The sequence below is a fragment of the Orcinus orca genome, chromosome 18 (genome assembly GCF_937001465.1).
Source record: "Orcinus orca chromosome 18, mOrcOrc1.1, whole genome shotgun sequence".
NCBI classification, from domain to species: Eukaryota; Metazoa; Chordata; class Mammalia; order Artiodactyla; family Delphinidae; genus Orcinus; species Orcinus orca.
This window is the reverse complement of record NC_064576.1, coordinates 55,214,078-55,233,914: the sequence shown is the minus strand read 5'-3', so window position 1 is coordinate 55,233,914 and position 19,837 is coordinate 55,214,078. Positions and strand designations below refer to the sequence as shown.

Sequence of the window (19,837 nt, the reverse complement as noted above, 5' to 3'; positions counted from 1 at the left end):
ATTTTTGATTGTCACAACTGAGGGGGTGCTACTGGCCTTTCATAGGTACAGGCCCCTTGTTGCTAATCATCCTACCATGTGCAGGAGAGCTCCCCATAAAGAGAAATTATTCAGCTCAATAAGTCAATATTGCCAACATTGAAAACTTCCCCACTGGAGAGCTTCAAGATGGAGGAGTTAAGATGTGGAGCTCACCTTCCTCCCAACAAATACATCAGAAATACATCTACATGTGGAACAACTCCTTCAGAACACCTACTGAATGCTGGCAGAAGACCTCAGACTTCCCAAAAGGCAAGAAACTCCCATGTACCTGGGTAGGGCAAAAGAAAAAAGAATAAACAGAGACAAAAGAATAGGGATGGGACCTGCACCAGTGGGAGGGAGCTGTGAAGGAGGAAAGGTTTCCACACATTAGGAAGCTCCTTCACTGGTGAAGATGAGGGGTTGCGGAGGGGAAGCTTCGGAGCCACGGAGGAGAGCACAGCAACAGGGATGCGGAGGGCAAAGCGGGGAGATTCCCACACAGAGGATCGGTGCCGACCGGCACTCACCAGCCCGAGAGGCTTGTCTGCTCACCCAACGGGGCAGGCGGGGCTGGGAACTGCTACTTTAACCCCGACCTGTCTGGGCAGGAACAGACGCCCTCAGGTGACCTACACGCACACGCAGGGCTAAATCCAAAGCTGAACCCCAGGAGCTATGCAAACACAGAAGAAAAAGGGAAATTTCTCCCAGCAGCCCCAGAAGCAGTGGGCTAAACCTCCACAATCAACTTGACGTACCCTGCATCTGTGGGATACCTGAATAAACAATGAATCATCCCAAAATTGAGGTGGTGGACTTTGGGAGCAACTGCAGGCTTAAGGTTTGCTTTCTGCACCTAATTTGTTTCTATTTTTATGTTTATCTTAGTTTAGTATTTAGCGTTTATTATAATTGGTAGATTTGTTTTTTGTGGTTTGGTTGCTCTTTTCTTCCTTCCCTCCTTACCTCCTTCCTTCCTTCCTTTTTCTTTTTCTCTCCTTCTCTCTCTTGCTCCCTCTCTCTCTTCTCTCTCTCTCTCCCTTTTCTTCTCAGCCGAGTGGCTGACAGTGTCTTGGTGCTCCAGCCGGGTGTCGGGCCTGTGCCTCTGAGGTGGGAGAGCCGAGTTCAGGAACACTGGTCCGCCAGAGACCTCCCGGCTCCAAATATCAAACAGCGAAAGCTCTCCTAGAGATCTCCATCTCAATTCTAAGACCCAGCTCCACTCAGAGACCAGTGCCAGACACCCTATGCCAAACAAATAGCAAGACAGGAACACAACCCCACCCATTAGCAGAGAGGCTGCCTAAAATCATAATAAGGTCACAGAAACCCCAAAACACACCACCAGATGCGGTCCTGCCCACCAGAAAAACAAGATCCAGACTCATCCACCAGAACACAGGCACTAGTCCCCTCCAGCAGGAAGCCTGCACAACCCACTGAACCAACCTTAGCCACTGGGGACAGACACCAAAAACAACGGGAACTACAAACCTGCAGCCTGCAAAAGGAGACCCCAAACACAGTAAGATAAGCAAAATGAGAAGACAGAGAAACACACAGCAGATGAAGGAGCAAGGTAAAAACCCACCAAACCAAACAAATGAAGAGGAAATAGGCAGTCTACCTGAAAAAGAATTCAGAGTAATGATAGTAAACATGATCCAAAATATTGCGAATAGAATGGAGAAAATACAAGAAACGTTTAACAAGGACCTAGAAGAACTAAAGAGCAAACAAACAATGATGAACAACACAATAAATGAAATTAAAATTCTCTAGAAGGAATCAATAGCAGAATAACTGAGGCAGAAGAACACATAAGGGACCCGGAAGATAAATTACTGGAAATAACTACTGTAGAGCAGAATAACGAAAAAAGAATGGAAAGAATTGAGGACAGTCTCAGAGACCTCTGGGACAACATTAAACACACCAACATTTGAATTATAGGGGTCCCAGAAGAAGAGAAAAAGAAAGGGACTGAGAAAATATTAGAGGAGATTATAGTTGAAAACTTCCCTAATACAGGAAAGGAAATAGTCAATCAACTCCAGGAAGCACAGAGAGTCCCATACAGGATAAATACGAGGATAAACATGCCAAGACACATATTAATCAAACTATCAAAAATTAAATAGAAAGAAAAAATATTAAAAGCAGCAAGGGAAAAACAACAAATAACATACAAGGGAATCCCCATAAGGTTAACAGCTGATCTTTCAGCAGAAACTCTGCAAGCCAGAAGGGACTGGCAGGACATATTAAAAGTGATGAAGGAGAAAAACCTGCAACCAAGATGACTCTACACAGCAAGGATCTGATTCAGATTTGATGGAGAAATTAAAACCTTTACAGACAAGCAAAACCTAAGAGAATTCAGCACCACCAAACCAGGTTGACAGCAAACGCTAAAGGAACTTCTCTAGGCAGGAAACACAAGAGAAGGAAAAGACCTACAATAACAAACGCAAAACAATTAAGAAAATGGTAACAGGAACATACATTATCGATAACTACATTAAATGGATTAAATGCTCCAACCAAAAGACACAGGCTCGCTGAATGGATGCAAAAACAAGACCCACATATATGCTTCTATAAGACACCCACTTCAGACCTAGGGACCCATACAGACTGAAAGTGAGGGGATGGAAAAAGATATTCCACACAAATGGAAATCAAAAGAAAGTTGGAGTAGCAATTCTCATATCAGACAAAACAGACTTTAAAATAAAGACTATTACAAGAGACAAAGATGGACACTACATAAGATCAAGCAATCAATCCAAGAAGAGATAGAACAATTGTAAACATTTATACAGGCAACATAGGAGCACCTGAATACATAAGACAAATGCTAACAGCCATAGAATGGGAAATCAAAAGTAACACACAATCATACTAGGGGACTTTAACACCCCACTTTCACCAATGGACAGATCATCCAAAATGAAAATAAATAAACACAAGCTTTAAATGATACATTAAACAAGATGGATTTAATTGATGTTTATATGACATTCCATCCAAAAACAACAGAATACCCTTTCTTCTCAAGTGCTCATGGAACATTCTTCAGGATAGATCATATCTTGGGTCACAAATCAAGCCTTGGTAAATTTAAGAAAACTGAAATCTTATCAAGTATCTTTTCTGACCACAACGCTATGAGACTAGATATCAATTACAGGAAAAAACTGTAAAAAATACAAATACATGGAGGCTAAACAATACACTACTAAATAACCAAGAGATCACTGAAGAAATCAAAGAGGAAATCAAAAAATACCTAAAAACAAATGACAATGAAAACACGATGACCCAAAACCTATGGGATGCAGCAAAAGCAGTTCTAAGAGGGAAGTTTATAGCAATACAGTCCTACCTCAAGAAACAAGAAACATCTCAAATAAACAACCTGACCTTATACCTAAAGCAATTACAGAAAGAAGAACAAAAAACTGCCAAAGTTAGCAGAAGGAAAAAAATCATAAAGATCAGATCAGAAATAAATGAAAAGGAAATTAAGTAAATGATACCAAAGATCAATAAAATTAAAAGCTGGTTCTTTGGGAAGATAAACAAAATTGATAAACCATTAGCCAGACTCATCAAGAAAAAAAGGGAGAAGACTCAAATCAATAGAATTAGAAATGAAAAAGGAGAAGTAACAAATGACACTGCTTAAATACAAAGGACCATGAGAGATTACTACAAGCAACTATATGCCAGTAAAATGGACAACCTGGAAGAAATGGACAAATTCTTAGAAAAGCACAACCTTCCAAGACCGAACCAAGAAGAAATAGAAAATATAAGCAGACCAATCACAAGCACTGAAATTGAGACTGTGATTAAAAATTTTCCAACAAACAGAAGTCCAGGACCAGATAGTTTCACAGGCGAATTCTTTCAAACATTTAGAGAAGAGCTAACACCTATCCTTCTCAAACTCTTCCAAAATATAGCAGAGGGAGGAACACTCCCAAACTCCTTCTACGAGGCCACCATCACCTTGATACCAAAACTAGACAAGGATGTCACAAAGAAAGAAAACTACAGGCCAATATCACTGATAAACATAGATGCAAAAATCCTCAACAAAATACTAGGAAACAGAATCCAACAGCACATTAAAAGGATCATACACCATGATCAAGTGGGGTTTATCCCAGGAATGCAAGGATTCTACAACACATGCAAATCAATCAATGTGACACACCATATTAACAAACTGAAGGAGAAAAACCATATGATCATCTCAATAGATGCAGAAAAAGCTTTTGACAAAATTCAACACCCATTTATGATAAAAACCCTCCAGAAAGTAGGCACAGAGGGAACTTACCTCAACATAATAAAGGCCATATTACAAACCCACAGCCAACATCGTCCTCAATGGTGAAAAACTGAAACCATTTCCTCTAAGATGAGGAACAAGACAAGGTTTCTCACTCTCACCACTATTATTCAACATAGTTTTGGAAGTTTTAGCCACAGAAATCAGAGAAGAAAAAGAAATAAAAGGAATCTTATTCAGAAAAGAAGTAAAACTGTCACTGTCTGCAGATGACATGATACTATACATAGAGAATCCTAAAGATGCTACCAGAAAACTACTAGAGGTGATCAATGAATCTGGTAAAGTAGCAGGATACAAAATTAATGCACAGAAGCCTCTTTCATTCCTATACACTAATGATGAAAAAACCGAAAGAGAAATTAAGGAAACACGCCCATTTACCATTACAACAAAAAGAATAAAATACCTAGGAATAAACCTCCCAAAGGAGACAAAAGACCTGTATGCAGAAAACTATAAGACACTGATGAAAGAAATTAAAGATGATACAAACAGATGGAGACATATACCATGTTCTTGGATTGGAAGAATCAACATTGTGAAAATGACTATACTACCTAAAACAATCTACAGATTCAATGCAATCCCTATCAAACTACCAATGGCATTTTTCACAGAGCTAGAACAAAAAGTTGCACAATATGTATGGAAACAGAAAAGACCCTGAATAGCCAAAGCAATCTTGAGAAAGAAAAACGGAGCTGGAGGAATCAGGCTCCCAGACTTCACACTATACTATAAAGCTACAGTAATGAAGACAGTATGGTACTGGCACAAAAACAGAAATATAGATCGATGGAACAGGATAGAAAGCCCAGAGATAAACCCACGCACCTCTGGTCAACTAATGTATGACGAAGGAGGCAAGAATATAAAATGGAGAAAAGACAGCCTCTTCAATAAGTGGTGCTGGGAAAACTGGACAGCTACATGTAAAAGAATGAAATTAGAATACTCCTTAACACTGTACACAAAAATAAACTCAAAATGGATTAAAGACCTAAATGTAAGGCCAGACACTATCAAACTCTTAGAGGAAAACATAGGCAGAACACTCTATGACATAAATCACAGCAAGATCCTTTTTGACCCACCTCCTGGAGAAATGGAAATAAAAACAAAAATAAACAAATGGGACCTAATGAAACTTCAAAGCTTTTGCACGGCAAAGGAAACCATAAAAAAGATGAAAGGACAACCCTCAGAATGGGAGAAAATATTTGCAAATGAAGCAACTGACAAAGGATTAATCTCCAAAATATAGAAGCAGCTCATGCAGCTCAATATCAAAAAAACCAAACAATCCAATCCAAAAATGGTTAGAAGACCTAAATAGACATTTCTCCAAAGAAGATATACAGATTGCCAACAAACACATGAAAGAATGCTCAACATCACTAATCATTAGAGAAATGCAAATCAAAACTACAATGAGTATCACCTCACACCAGTCAGAATGGCCATCAAAAGATCTACAAATAATAAATGCTGGACAGGGTGTGGAGAATAGAGGACCCTCTTGCACTGTTGATGGGAATGTAAATTGATATAGCCACTATGGAGAAGAGTATGGAGGTTCCTTAAAAAACTAAAAATAGAACTACCATACGACCCAGCAATCCCACTACTGGGCATATACCGTGAGAAAACCATAATTCAAAAAGAGTCATGTACCAAAATGTTCATTGCAGTTCTATTTACAATAGCCAGGACATGGAAGCAACCTAAGTGTCCATCAGCAGATGAATGGGTAAAGAAGATGGAATATATATATACAATGGAATATTACTCAGGTATAAAAGGAAACAAAATTGAGATATTTGTAGTGAGGTGGATGGACCTAGAGTCTGTCATAGAGTGAAGTAAGTCACAAAGAGAAAAACAAATACCATATGCTAACACATATATATGGCATCTAAACAGAAAGAAAAAAGGTTCTAAAGAACCTAGGGGTAGGACAGGAATAAAGCCACAGACGTAGAGAATGGACTTGAGGACACAGGGAGGGGGAAGGGTAAGCTGGGACGAAGTGAGAGATTGGCATGGACAAATAAACACTATCAAGTGTAAAACAGATAGCTAGTGGGAAGCAGCCACATAGCACAGGGAGATCAGCTCGGTGCTTTGTGACCACAGGCATGGGGTGGGTGGGAGGGAGGGAGATGCAAGAGGGAGGAGATATGGGGATATATGTATAGCTGATTCACTTTGTTATAAAGCAGAAACTAACACAGCATTGTAAAGCAATTATACTCCAGTAAAGATGTTAAGAAAAAAAAAAGAAAAAGAAAACTCCCCCACTACAGGATGTCATAAATTGAAAAATGTGTCTAGAATATTAAGAAAGCATTTTAAGATAGATGAAATACAATAGTTCAGCTTATCTGGGATGAACCCAGGGTTGTGAAGGAGTACTAGAAAATAATGCTGGTATTCTGCCTCTGAGTCTCTTTTCTCACTTTTAGAATAGTAAAGTGATGATGACCAGGGGCTATTTTGAGAAAATAATTTAACATGCTGTACATTTCAGGGCCAGGAGTTCCAGACCATGTGTTCATCCCCTGCTTTGGAGAAACCCTGCACTGTAATCAAACTAACTAATACATCCTATTTCTGCTAATTGTGACTGATCTCAGGGGAAACAAAAGAGTCACCAATCATATGGTATATCTCACTGTTTTTAAAGCCAAGGTCTATGCTACTCGTGATTCTATGAAGCTCCCCCTGATGCTCAATTTAAAACATTGTTTTCTTTTTCTGAACTTCTTTAGCGTTGCCTCTCAAATAGTATTTGTGTGGTTTATCGTTTCCCTAACTGTAAGTCCCTTTGGGTCACGATCCATGACTGGTTCACAACTGTAACTCTCAAGGAACCTTACAGTGCCTCACACGTTACAGGTGGTTAATAAATATTTGTAGAATGAATAATTGAATAAATATACAGTACCAGAAGACTATAATTAAATACAAATCCCTCAGACTTCTCCCAGCTCTTTTCAGGCTTTCCTCACAGGGCTCATTTTGTAAACCTTTAATCATTTTAGTCGCTCTCCAAGTTCTCATGCTTCAGCTATAGGGTCTCAGGGAGAGCAGAGTTCTTTCCTAACCACTGCTTTACAAAACACCATTTAGTAAATTCAATCAACTTTCAAATCACTTCCCCGGGATGGCAGTCAGTGTTTGGTCTCAAAATATTTAAAGCACCTCACATAGGCAGAGTACTAAATTCCTCTGAGGAAACGAGGGACAACATGAGCATAAGTATAAGCAGCAAGAAACTTTCTACCCATCGCTCACAAATTCCAATTATATTACCGATGATTATACTGTACGGGGGGTTGGGGGTGGGTGGGAGGAATTCGGAACTAACAGAAGTCTTAAAATGTATGACTATCAGAGAGAGGAAGAAAATAAGGGGGAAAGATCAGTGATTGCATTTTAACCTGTTCCTCTGAAAGATAAAACAAAGATGGATTGTTCTTCTTTTATTATTATATAGCTTAGTAGTGGAAGAAATAATTGTGGTCACTACATGTATGAAAATTATGAAGGTCATGATTTAGATTAACTTGCAGGACGTTTTTTATAAGGTCCCCCTTTTTCTCCTTCAGAGTGGTCCTTGAGCATCAATCAATGTTTGGTGGCTGCTTCTAGCAAGTCTTTTGCTTCATTAATTTTGGTTGCTAAGTAAGGAGATCCACCTGAGAGGACAAAGAAAAGTAAATGGATTAAAACACACTTCATTATTGACAGTTTTTAAAGTCTCAAATGAAATATAATACTTATGGAGTACAGACTTAGAGTCACTGTGCCCTAAAATAAAACTGTCAGTTCTTTTTTAGAGTTCTTCACAATGAATTACTGCTAATGCAAAGAGCAAGAGGAAAACTGAGGTGAATTTCAAATTCAGAATCTTTATAAATCACAAACAGACGCTTTTTGACATACAAAAATACTGGCCCCAAAACTGTCACGTTAAAGCTATTTAAGCATCATACGCCTTCTAACTTCTAGTCCTGAACACTTTCATTGCTTAACACTAGAACTAACAATCATATTACAGTTCACCAGTCCCTTTGTGTTTGTTTTTATTTTTTTCTCCCCTTGAGTACAAATGATCTATAGCTGTTGAAAACATAAGACCTCAGTAGTGCACAACAAACCAAAAACATCTAGATAGCACTGGTGTGTATATTGTCCTGACTTTATCCAGGCCTTTTACTGATATCATACCACCCATTTTAAAAAGGAAAAAGAAAAAAAAAAGGGGGGGTGGGGGGGAAGAAAGCAGGGAAACAGAACAGCATAAGGGCAATGCTGAAGGAGCTATATTTAGTTTTTTACCCTTGAAGATATCACTGACATTTTCACATCAAGATCTGAATCGCTATAAACACTTACGGATTATATCACAGAGTGCCCTTGAATATACAATAAGAATTACAAATGAAATTGATGCAAGTTTCCATATGCACTTGACTCTGAAATAAACTGACTTCAGGATTATCTTTGAAAATGATCTCAGAATTAGGTAATGTCAATCTTGGTAACAAGCTGGTTAAATTTTGAGAGTTACTAATGTAATGCCAGGCATCCTGTATATCCTCAACAACTACCAAAATATTAATTGAACTCAAACATAACCTTTAATTGATTGATATGAATTCTGGATATTTAAATCACTGGCCATAACATGCTCATTTAGCAGAAAGAAAAAAAATCAAAGGCATGGAAGATCGAAAGTCTCATTAAACATTATATTTATTGATGGCAATGTTAGAGGAAAAAAATTGACAGTTTATTCAGAATAACATTGAATTACCCTTCACCCTCTTTTAATGAGAGGGACACTGGACTTCTCAATTATGTGCATGGCAGAAACTTTGGGTTCGGCACTCATTCTACCTTCCTAAAACTTGGAAAAGGCCCTAAGCCTAAAACTATGATTCCTATATTCTCTTCAAGTAGTGTTTGATTCAAATTAGGATCTATCAATGAGAGGCAGTCTTGTGAGATTTGAAAGGCTGAAGAGAAAGGTTTTCTTGCTGGGCCTCATTGTTACTGCTGCTAGCAAGTGAAATCATGGTGTAGTGATGGCCACAGTTGTGCTTTCCTTACAGTTCTAGTGGCAGTCCATGAGGTAGTCAATAAGTAGCTCCCCTGACAGCGCAGCTCTGTAATTACTAGGGGAGCCATTCTTGTAAGCCAAGTCTAAAATGTACTCCTTTAGACCTTCCAACAATTTGTAACCATTCATTCCCTGCACTAAATGCTCTCCTGCTTAAAACCTCTGGTTTCTGGCACTGAATCTTGACTAATATAAAATATATAGGATACATATCCTTTATTTAATGGAAACAATGCAGTTTTGAATCTTTCGATCCTGCTCAGGTTTCTTGGGGGAATCATCTGGATTCCATTTAGAATACTCATCCTCTGGGCTTCCCTGGTGGCGCAGTGGTTGAGAATCTGCCTGCCAATGCAGGGGCCACTGGTTCGAGCCCTGGTCTGGGAAGAGCCCACATGCCGCGGAGCAACTGGGCCCGTGAGCCACAATTACTGAGCCTGTGCTCTAGAGCCTGTGTGCCACAACTACTGAAGCCTGTGCTCTAGAGCCCAAGAGACACAACTACTGAGCCCACCTGCCACAAATACTGAAGCCCACGCGCCTAGAGCCTGTGCTCCGCAGCAAGAGAAGCCACCGCACCACAACGAAGAGTAGCCCTCGCTCACCGCAACTAGAGAAAGCCCGCACATAGCAACGAAGACCCAACGTAGCCAAAAATTAAAAAAAATAAATTAATTAATAAAAAAAAATTTATCAAAAAACTAACACTGGATATACATTGACCTCAATGAAGTTTGATGACACTATCAATTCATACTGTCCAAAAATAACTGGGGCTCAGCAAACCCATGATCAAAACCACTGTGATGAGCATAGTAACTAGGCATTATTCTAATACAGTATTTCATTTGGTTCCTCCAACTATCCTTTGTAGTTGCTCAATTCTTATTTTCATTACATAAAGAGAACTGAATCACAAAAAAGTTTAGTTACTTGCCCAACACTAGCCACAGAGTTAAAATGAGGTGGAGTCAGGATTCCCAGGAAGGTTACCACACCACACTGTCCCTCACTCTCTTTACAAACTTCTTTGCTTATTCAATTCCTACCATGTTAAACATTTGGTTGTTATAAACCTTTTCTACTTTCTTCAAGCCGGTAACCCCATCCCAGGTCCTCTTCCTTCTTAGGAAGATTGAAATCATGCCTTGTGGTTTACTTTTAAAGTATATGTCTATCTACTCATTATATAATAAATACGTTGAAGAGCAATCGTGTCTTAGATCTCTCTGTATTATCAGCACAGCTCTGAGTACACAGAAGGGAGTGGAGACGTGTCCTTGATGGGGAGAAGGAAGTGGTGAATCACTATTCCCTTATTTTCTTGCATCAAGTACCAGTTTCAGAAAAGTAAAATCACTCCAGAGAGACAGAAAACAGGATAAACAAGTGTGTTACGAGTGGGTGCTTTAAAAATAAATATCTGCAAAACATCTGGGTAAAACAATCCTAACCAGCACAAGAGAAAATAAGCAAATATTCTACAACTAACAATTGTTACAAAGTTAGGTACAGGCATACCTTGTTTTCTCATGCTTTGTTTTATTGCACTTTGTAGATACTGAGTCTTTTACAAATTGAAGGTTTGCAGCAACACTGTGTCAAGTAAGTCTTATCAGTGCCATTTTTACAACAGGTTTATTTTTTAATTATGGTATGAACATACATTGTTTTTTAAATATAATGCTATTTCACACTTAACAAACAACAGTATAGTGTAAACATAACTTTTGTATGTACTGGGAAACCAAAATATTTGTGTGACTTGCTTTATTGCAATATTTGCTTTATTGGAGTGGTCTGGAACTGAACCTAGTATCTTTGAGGTATGCCTGTATAACTTATCACTAATGTGAGTTTCAAAGAAAGTACACCAATGTGAGGATTAAGAATATATAAGTTCCTTTTTTCCTTGGGTCTTCCTTATGCAGATCCATATATTCCTTAACTCTCGTTAAAACTTATGAATGTCTACATCCCAAATCTGTAAGACAGAAGTAAGAAGTATTGCCATCTGCTGATCTGAAGGGTTCTTAAAAGCCACCCACCCTTCTTAAAAGAAAGATGTTAAAATCACATTGAAGCACATAGGAGACTGACTTCTCTGAACTTCAGAGAAGTTCCAGTGATCTGCTCCCCAGTGAAACTGGTGAAAACTATATAATAACCCCCAACCATTTGTAACCTCTAGAAACGATCTTAAAAACAAAAAGAAAAAAGAAAAATCTACTAGAGAAGATCTATGAGAAGTCAGTAGGAATCTGTGGTAAACGGCTCCCTCCTATTCCCCTCCCAGCTCAGCAAGGCAGAGACTCCATGCTGGACTGCTCTAGCAGGAACACAGGCCTCCATCTCTCCCCAGCTCCTGGACAGAGGGCTTTCTTTCTGGGAGGAGCAGCACGGACCTTCGTATTTCTCTTCCTACTCCCAGTTGCCTGGTGCTGAGGCTCAGCCACAGGAAAGTGGAACAGAGGCTCTACCGTGGACATGGCTCCCTTAGAATAAATACTGGGACCTCAACAGCTCTTTTCCCAGCCCACAAGGCATGGTGGTTTCACACCAGGATAGGCAAGCTGAGAAGACCTCTGGCTACTTCACTAAAACCATCCAGCCAGTTAATAAACAAATAATCATAACAAGCTGGCCTGGGGGGTGGGGGGTGGCAAACCAATACCCAGAGCTGCTACAATACATAATCTAAAATATTCAGTTTCCAACAAAATATTTCAGGGCATGTAAAGGAACAGGCAAGTATGACAGTATGACCCATACACACATCATGAAAAAAGTAGCAACAGAAACTATCTCTGAGAGGGACCAAATGCTGGATTTATGGAAAAAGTTTCCAAAGTAGCCATTATACATTCACAGAACTAAAATTAAAAAAAAAAAATCACTAGAGGGGCTCAAGAGTAGATTTGACCTGGCATAAGACAGAATGAGCAAACTTGAAGATACAACGATTGCGATTATGCAAACCGAAGAGCAGAGAGAAAAAGGAAAGAAGGAGAAAAAACCAGAGCCTCAGAGAAATGTGGGACATCATAAAATCCATAAAAATACATGAAATGGGAGTACCAGGAGAGGAAAGGAGAAAAAACAATCTTTAAGGATATACTGGCTAAAAATTTCCCAAGTTTATTGAAAAACAATAACCTACACATCCAAGAAGCTCAACAAACTCCAAGTAGGATAAATTTAATAAGGCCTAAAACACACATCATTAAAAATTGCTAAAAGTCAAAGACAAGGAGAGAATATGGAAGGCAGCATTAAATTAATTAAAAAATGAGGCCATTAGACTGAGGTGGCTTTAATGCCTTAGTAGACTACATAATCAAACTAAAACCTAAGGCTATAAATCTCTCCACATTAAGAAATTAAAACCTGAGTACAACTAATCACAAACAGCCAACTAGACTTTTCCAAGTAAAGCAAACGCTTACGCTACAGCCAATCAAATAATTTTCTTGGTTTGATTCGGCCTCTTCTCTATAAAAATCTTTCCACTAGAGGGCTCCTAACCACTTTCGGATTGGTGCTGCCCAATTCAAATGAATTTTTGCTCAAACGAACTCTTAAAATTTTTAATATGCCTCAGTTTATCTTTTAACAGTAGCAAGAGAAAGACAGTGTGACACTTATAAAGGAACCCAATAACATAAAAAGCTAACTTAGCAGAAAAACAATGGAGGCCAGGAAGGCAGTGGTATAACATAAAGTCCTCAAAGAAAAAACTGTTGACCAAGAATGCTATACATTCAGCAAAGCTGTTATTCAGAAATGAAGGTGAAATAAACACTATCCTAGATAATCAAAAACTGAAAGAATTTATTGTTAACCGATCCACTTTAGAAGAAATACTAAAGGAAATTATTTAGGCTGAAAGAAAGTGACCTCAGATGGTAATCTGAATTTACATATACAAAGAGCACTAGTAAATGTAACTGTGTAATTATAAAACACAATATAAATGCCTATTTTGCTTTCTTCTCTTAACTGATTGAAAAGGTAACTGTAAAAAAAATGCATAAAATGTACTGTTTGGTCTGTAACACAGAAATATAATACATGCATAATACACATGCTAGTAATAGCACAAAGGTGTATAGAAGCAAAGTTGTTATAGATTAAGAAAATAACAGCAGACAGTAATGATTCTAACAATGTACTGTTCAGCTTGTAACATTAGTAGATGTTATGTGTATAACAATAATACCACAAAGGGGGAAAATGGGAATAGAGCTATATAGAAGTAATATTTCCATATATAAGAATTAAGCTAGTATAAATCTGAAGCTGATTCTGAGAAATTAAGATGTATATGGTAAATCACTTTTAAAAACCCTCAAGAATAATGAAATAATAAAATCAAAATACTACATTAGAAAATATTCAGTGCAAAAGAAAGCAATAAAGGAAGACTAACAGAGGGGTAAAAAAGACATGACATGGAAAACAAAAAGCAAATGCAGGGACTTCCCTGGTGGCACAGTGGTTAAGAATCTGCCTGCCAATGCAGGGGACACAGGTTCAAGCCCTGGTCTGGGAAGATCCCACATGCCGCAGGGCAACTAAGTCCGTGAACCACAACTACTGAGCCTGCACTCTAGAGCCTGTGTGCCACAACTACTAAGCTCGCGCACCACAACTACCGAAGCCCATGCACCTAGAGCCCATGCTCCGCAACAAGAGAAGCCACCGCAATGAGAAGCCCACACATCGCAATGAAGAGTAGCCCCTGCTCACTGCAACTAGAGAAAGCCCACACACAGCAACAAACACCCAATGCAGCAAATAAATAAATAAATATTTTTTAAAAAACAAATGCAGACATAAATCCAACTATATCAATAATAAAATTACATGTGAACGGAATAAACAATCCAATCTGTCATTAGGTTGTCAGGTTGGATTAAAAAAACATGATCCAACTAAAGGCTGTTTACAGGAGACAGACTTTAGATTCAAAAACACAAATAGACTGAAAGTAAAAGGATGGAAAAAGAGGTATCATGAAACACCAACCACACACAAACTAGAATGGCTATACTCATGAGACAAAATAGAATTTAAAACAAAAAACTGTTCCTATAAATATATATGCTCTTAACGACAGAGCACCAAAATATACGAAACGAAAACTAAGAAAAATGAACAGAGAAACAGACAATTCAACAATAAGAATTAATGCCCCACTTTCAATAATGGATAGAACAACTAGACAGAAGATCAACAAGGAAGTAGAAGACTTGGAAACACTTAAAACCAACTAGACCTAACAGATATCTACAGAACACTCCACCCAACAACAGAATATACATTCTTCTCAAGTGCACATGGAACATTTTCTAGGAGAAACCATATGATAGGCCATAAAACAAACCTCAATAAATTAAAAGGATAGAAACAATACATTATGTTCTCCAACCACAATTGAATGAAATTAGAAATCAATAGCAAGGACAAATTTGGGAAATAAATACTTACAGGCCATAGCTTAAGTAGTGCTTAGAGAGCAATTATAGTTTTAAGTTCCTGGGTTAAAAAAGAAAAAAGATCTAGGGACTTCCCTGGTGGTCCAGTGGCAAAGAATCTGCCTTCTGATGCAGGGGATGTGAGTTTGATCCGTGGTCCGGGAACTAGGTTCCCACATGCCACAGGGCAGCTAAGCTGCACGCCACAACTACTGAGCTCTCGCGCTGCAAAACTACAGCCCACGTGCTCTGGAGCCCACGCACCACAACTACAGAGCCCATGAGCCCTGGAGCCTGTGCACCACAACTAGAGAGAGAAAACCCGCATGCCACAACTAGAGAGAAGCCCATGTGCTGCAATGAAGAGCCTGCGCACCACAACAAAAGACCCCACATGCCGCAACGAAGATCCTGCCTGCCTCAACTAAGACCTGACTCAGCCAAAATAAATGAATGAATGAATGAATAAATTAAATTAAATAAAAAAGAAAAGAAAAAAAGATCTCAAATCAATAACCTAAACTTCAACCTTAAGACACTGGAAAAAGAAGAGCAAACTAAACCTAAAGCAGGAAGAAGAAAGGAAATAATAAAAATTAAAACAAAAATTCATGAAAGAGAGAATAGAAAAACAACGGGGAAAATCAACCAGCCCAAAAGATGGTTCTTTGAAAAGAAGTCCTTAGCTTGTTGATCAGCAAAACAAACCTTTAGCTTGTCTGACCAAGAAAAAAAGAAAACAGATTCAAATTACTAGAATCAGAAATCAAAGAGAGGACATCACTATCATACCTTGCAGAAATAAAAATAATTATAAAGGAGTACTATAAATAACTATTTCAACAAATTAGAAAACATATATAAAATTAGACAAATTCCTCAAAAGACACAAATTACTGAAACTGTCTCAAGAAAAAATGGACAATCTGAATAGATCTATTACAAGTGAAGAGACTGAATCAGTAATCAAAAAACTATGCAAAGAAAACCCAGGTCTAGATGGTTTATAGAAGGGGAGGGAATGCTTCCTAACTCATTTTACAAGGCCCATATTATCGTGATAACAAACCAAACAAAGACATCACAAGAAAACTATAGATCAATATTTCTTATGAATGTGAATGCAAAAAACTCAACAAAATACTAGCAAACTGAATCCAGCAACATACTAAAAAAATTTTGTACACCATGACCAAGTGGGATTTATCCCAGGGATGAAAGATTGGTTTAACAGCCGAAAATCAATTAATGTAACCCACTACATCAACAGAATAAAAAGCAAAAAACAAAAATCACATAATAATCTGAATATGTGCAGAAAAAGCATTTGACAAAAACACTCAACAAACTTAGAAAGTAACTTCTTAACCTGACAAAGGGCATCTATGAAAAACCCACAGCTAATACCCCACTTAATGGGGGAAAGATTGGGTGCTTTTCCATAAGATCAGAACCAAGACAAGAATGTCCCTGCTTACAACTTCTTCTCAACATTGTACTGAGCTTCTATTCAGGGAAATTAGGTAAGGAAAAGAAATAAATTGTATCCAGATTGGAAAGGAAGAAGTAAAACAAACTCTATTCATAGATGACATAGTTTTATATATAGAAAACCCTAATGAACTTACCAAAAAAACTACTGGAATAAACAAGTTCAGCAAGGTTGAAGGATATAAAATCAATATATAAAAATCAATGATATTCCTATACATTCACAATGAATAATTCAAAAATGAAATTAAGAAAATAATTCTAGGGACTTCCTTGGTGGCCCAGAGGTTTAGAATCCACCTGCCGGTGCAGGGGACTGGGTTCGAGCCCTGGTCTGGGAAGATCCTACATGCCACGGAGCAACTAAGCCCGCAAGCCACAACTAATGAGCCCGCACTCTAGAGCCCGCGAGCCACAACTACTGAGCCGGCACTCTACAGCCCTCAAGCCACAACTACTGAGCCTGAGAGCCACAACTACTGAAGCCCGCGTGCCTAGAGCCCATGCTCCGCAACAAGAGAAGCCACCACAATGAGAAGCCCGAGCATCACAACAGAGAGTAGCCCCCACTCGGTACAACTAGAGAAAGCCCGCGTGCAACAACGAAGACCAAATGCAGCCAAAAATAAATAAATAAATAAAATATAATAAAAAAAGGAAAATAATTCTATTCACAACAGTATCAAAAAGAATAAAACACTTTAGAACTACAAAATATTGGTGAAAGAAATTAAAGAAGATCTAAATAAATGGAAAAACATCCCACGTCCATGGATCAGTAGGTTTAACGTTAAGATGGCAATACTCCCTAAGCTGACTTACAGATTCAACACAATCTCTATGAGAATTCCAGTTGACTTATTTGTAAAAACTGACAAGCTGATTCTAAAATTCACGTGAAATTGCAAGAGACCCAGAATAGCCAAAACAATCCTATAAAAAAGAATAAAGTAAGAGGAGTCACACTTCAAAAAATTAAAACTTGGGCTTCCCTGGTGGCGCAGTGGTTGGGAGTCCGGCTGCCGATGCAGCGGACACGGGTTCGTGCCCCAGTCCGGGAAGATCCCACATGCTGCGGAGCGGCTGGGCCCGTGAGCCATGGCCACTGAGCCTGCGCGTCTGGAGCCTGTGCTCTGCTACGGGAGAGGCCACAACAGTGAGAGGCCCGCGTACCGCAAAAAAAAAAAAAAAAATTAAAACTTATTACAAGGCAAAGCTTATCAAGACAGTGTGGTACTGGCACCAAAGACAAACATACAGATCAACGGAACAGAACTGAGGATTGGGAGATGGGGTGCGGGTGGAGCTAAAGGATGATAGAGTTTCCTTCTGAGGTGATGAAAATGTTCTAAAATTGACTGTGGTAATGGTGGTACACATCTGTAAATATACCAAAAACTACTGAATTGTACACTTTAAATGGATGAATCATATGGTACATGAATTATATCTCAATATAGCTGTTTTAAAACAACAGACAGAAGGCTCTGAAGAATACTTTGAGTCTGATTCAGTTTATCAGATCCTTATAGAGAATCACAGAAACCTAGGGTTGGAAGAGTCTTAAAGGGTTCTTACCTGTTACACAATACATGAATACCTCATATTACATCACCAACAAACTGTCCTCCAACAGTTTGCAATCTCAGGTTACCTTTACTGCTTTGCTTGAATATCACTTTTTCCACTGCTGTAGCTCCAGTGCCTAGAACAGTGCCTAGCTCCCAGTAGGTACTTGTAATTACTAGTTGACTGATATCTCATGAAGGGGAACTAGGATAGCTCCAACTACAAGCACAGTCTTCCTTATAGAGGTCCAATCTTCACTGCTCATAGTTTCTTCTAAGTGAACATAATTCTGCCTCCATAAAGGCACAGAAGAGAGACTTCACATATTCATGCAACATTTTAAGTATTAGATATTGCATAGAAGTCCTCCAATTTTCTCACGATAGCAAGGTTTCTTATTCATTATTGCTTCACCCAAAAACCTAGGAGTTACCCTTCTTCATTTTTACTACCTCCAATCCATGAGCTTTGTTGGCTTTATCTTCAAAATATATCCTGAACTGGACCATTCTTTACCTCCTTCGTTACAAAACCCATAGTGTAAATCAATATCATTCTTTCTTTGGTAACAATTTTCTCTACTAACTTCCTTGCTTCCACTCTTGACATCCTATAGCTATCTTTTCTCCACAGCTGCCAAAGCAGACTTTCTCATATTGTAAATCAGATATCATATCATTCCCATTACACTTGAAGGTAAAAGCCAAAGTTCTTAGCATTAGCTCTCCAGCTACGTCATCATCTGGCCCTGGATGTTCTCTCCAATCATATTTCCTACCACTGTTCTCCTTCTCACTACACTCTAGCCAATCTCCTTACAATTCCAGAAATACACAGTATGTTCTCATTCCAAGACCTTTGCACTTGATGTTCCTTCTGCCTAAAATACTCTTCTTAAGATTTTTGCATGACTTCCTACTCCCTCAGGTCTTTGCTCAAATATTATCCCCTTACAGAGAATTTTAAGATGATATAAGTAATACTGCAACTGCCTCCTCTCCAGCTGCTGATCTCTACCCCTCCCCCACTCTGCTTTATTTTTCTAAAAGCTCTTATTGTCATGTGACGTTTTTCATACTAGCCTTTTCTGCCTAACTACTCCCAAAACTTAGTGGCTAACAACAACAATGTTTTTTTTCCCTCACTATTCCATGGATTAGCTGGGCAGTTCTCCTGAGCTGGGTCAGGGGAGCCAGGCCTGGATGGTACAGGGTGGCCTCACTGGGACTTCACCTGGGATGGCTAGTCCTTACTCTCAACTTGGTCTTTTATCCTTCAGGAGGCATAGACCAACCTGGTATTCTTCACATGGTAGTCTCCAGGTTCTAAGAGGGTAACGGCTGAAGCTGCAAAGCTTCTTGAGGCCTAGACTCAGAATTCATACAATGTTACTTCTGCTATATTCTGTTTTGTTGAATGAATGAATGACTACTCATATGACACTGCTTCCAGCTCCTCAACATCCTGTTTGGTTTCCTCTGAATACTACTTAGTTTGTCCATGTCTTCCAAAACCTAGCATCCAGAAAGGGACACAAAATTCTGGACAAGATCTAACTTCAGCTCAGTATAGCTGGGTAATAAATATTAGTTGAAAAAGTGAGTGACAAGTACAGAAGATTGTGGTAATATTCAGTCTCATAATACAGATACCGTGTGCCCTTTAATGCAGCTTAAGAATGCACCGGCTTATTTCTAGTGGCTTTTACACTGTGAATCTTATAGCCTTTAAGATCAAATATACCCCCATGGCTCTTTTTCATGTGTAACACTGCCAAGT

The 19,837-nt window shown here is 38.7% G+C and overlaps 1 protein-coding gene across 2 annotated transcripts in view; it reads right to left on the bottom strand.

Annotated features, from left to right (window-relative positions):
• Window positions 1-7,865: 7,865 nt before the first annotated feature.
• The window catches only part of DNAJC15 (DnaJ heat shock protein family (Hsp40) member C15), a 62,446-nt gene continuing 50,474 nt past the window's right edge, over window positions 7,866-19,837 (bottom strand). The window contains exon 6 of one of the 2 annotated variants that reach the window (XM_004274563.4): window positions 7,866-8,094. In XM_004274563.4, coding sequence (XP_004274611.1) covers window positions 8,024-8,094 — 71 coding nt within the window. In that variant the 3' untranslated portion in view covers window positions 7,866-8,023. Of the gene's footprint in view, window positions 8,095-10,743; window positions 10,881-19,837 lie in introns of those variants that run through there. The other variant, XM_049701228.1, reaches the window with a different exon arrangement.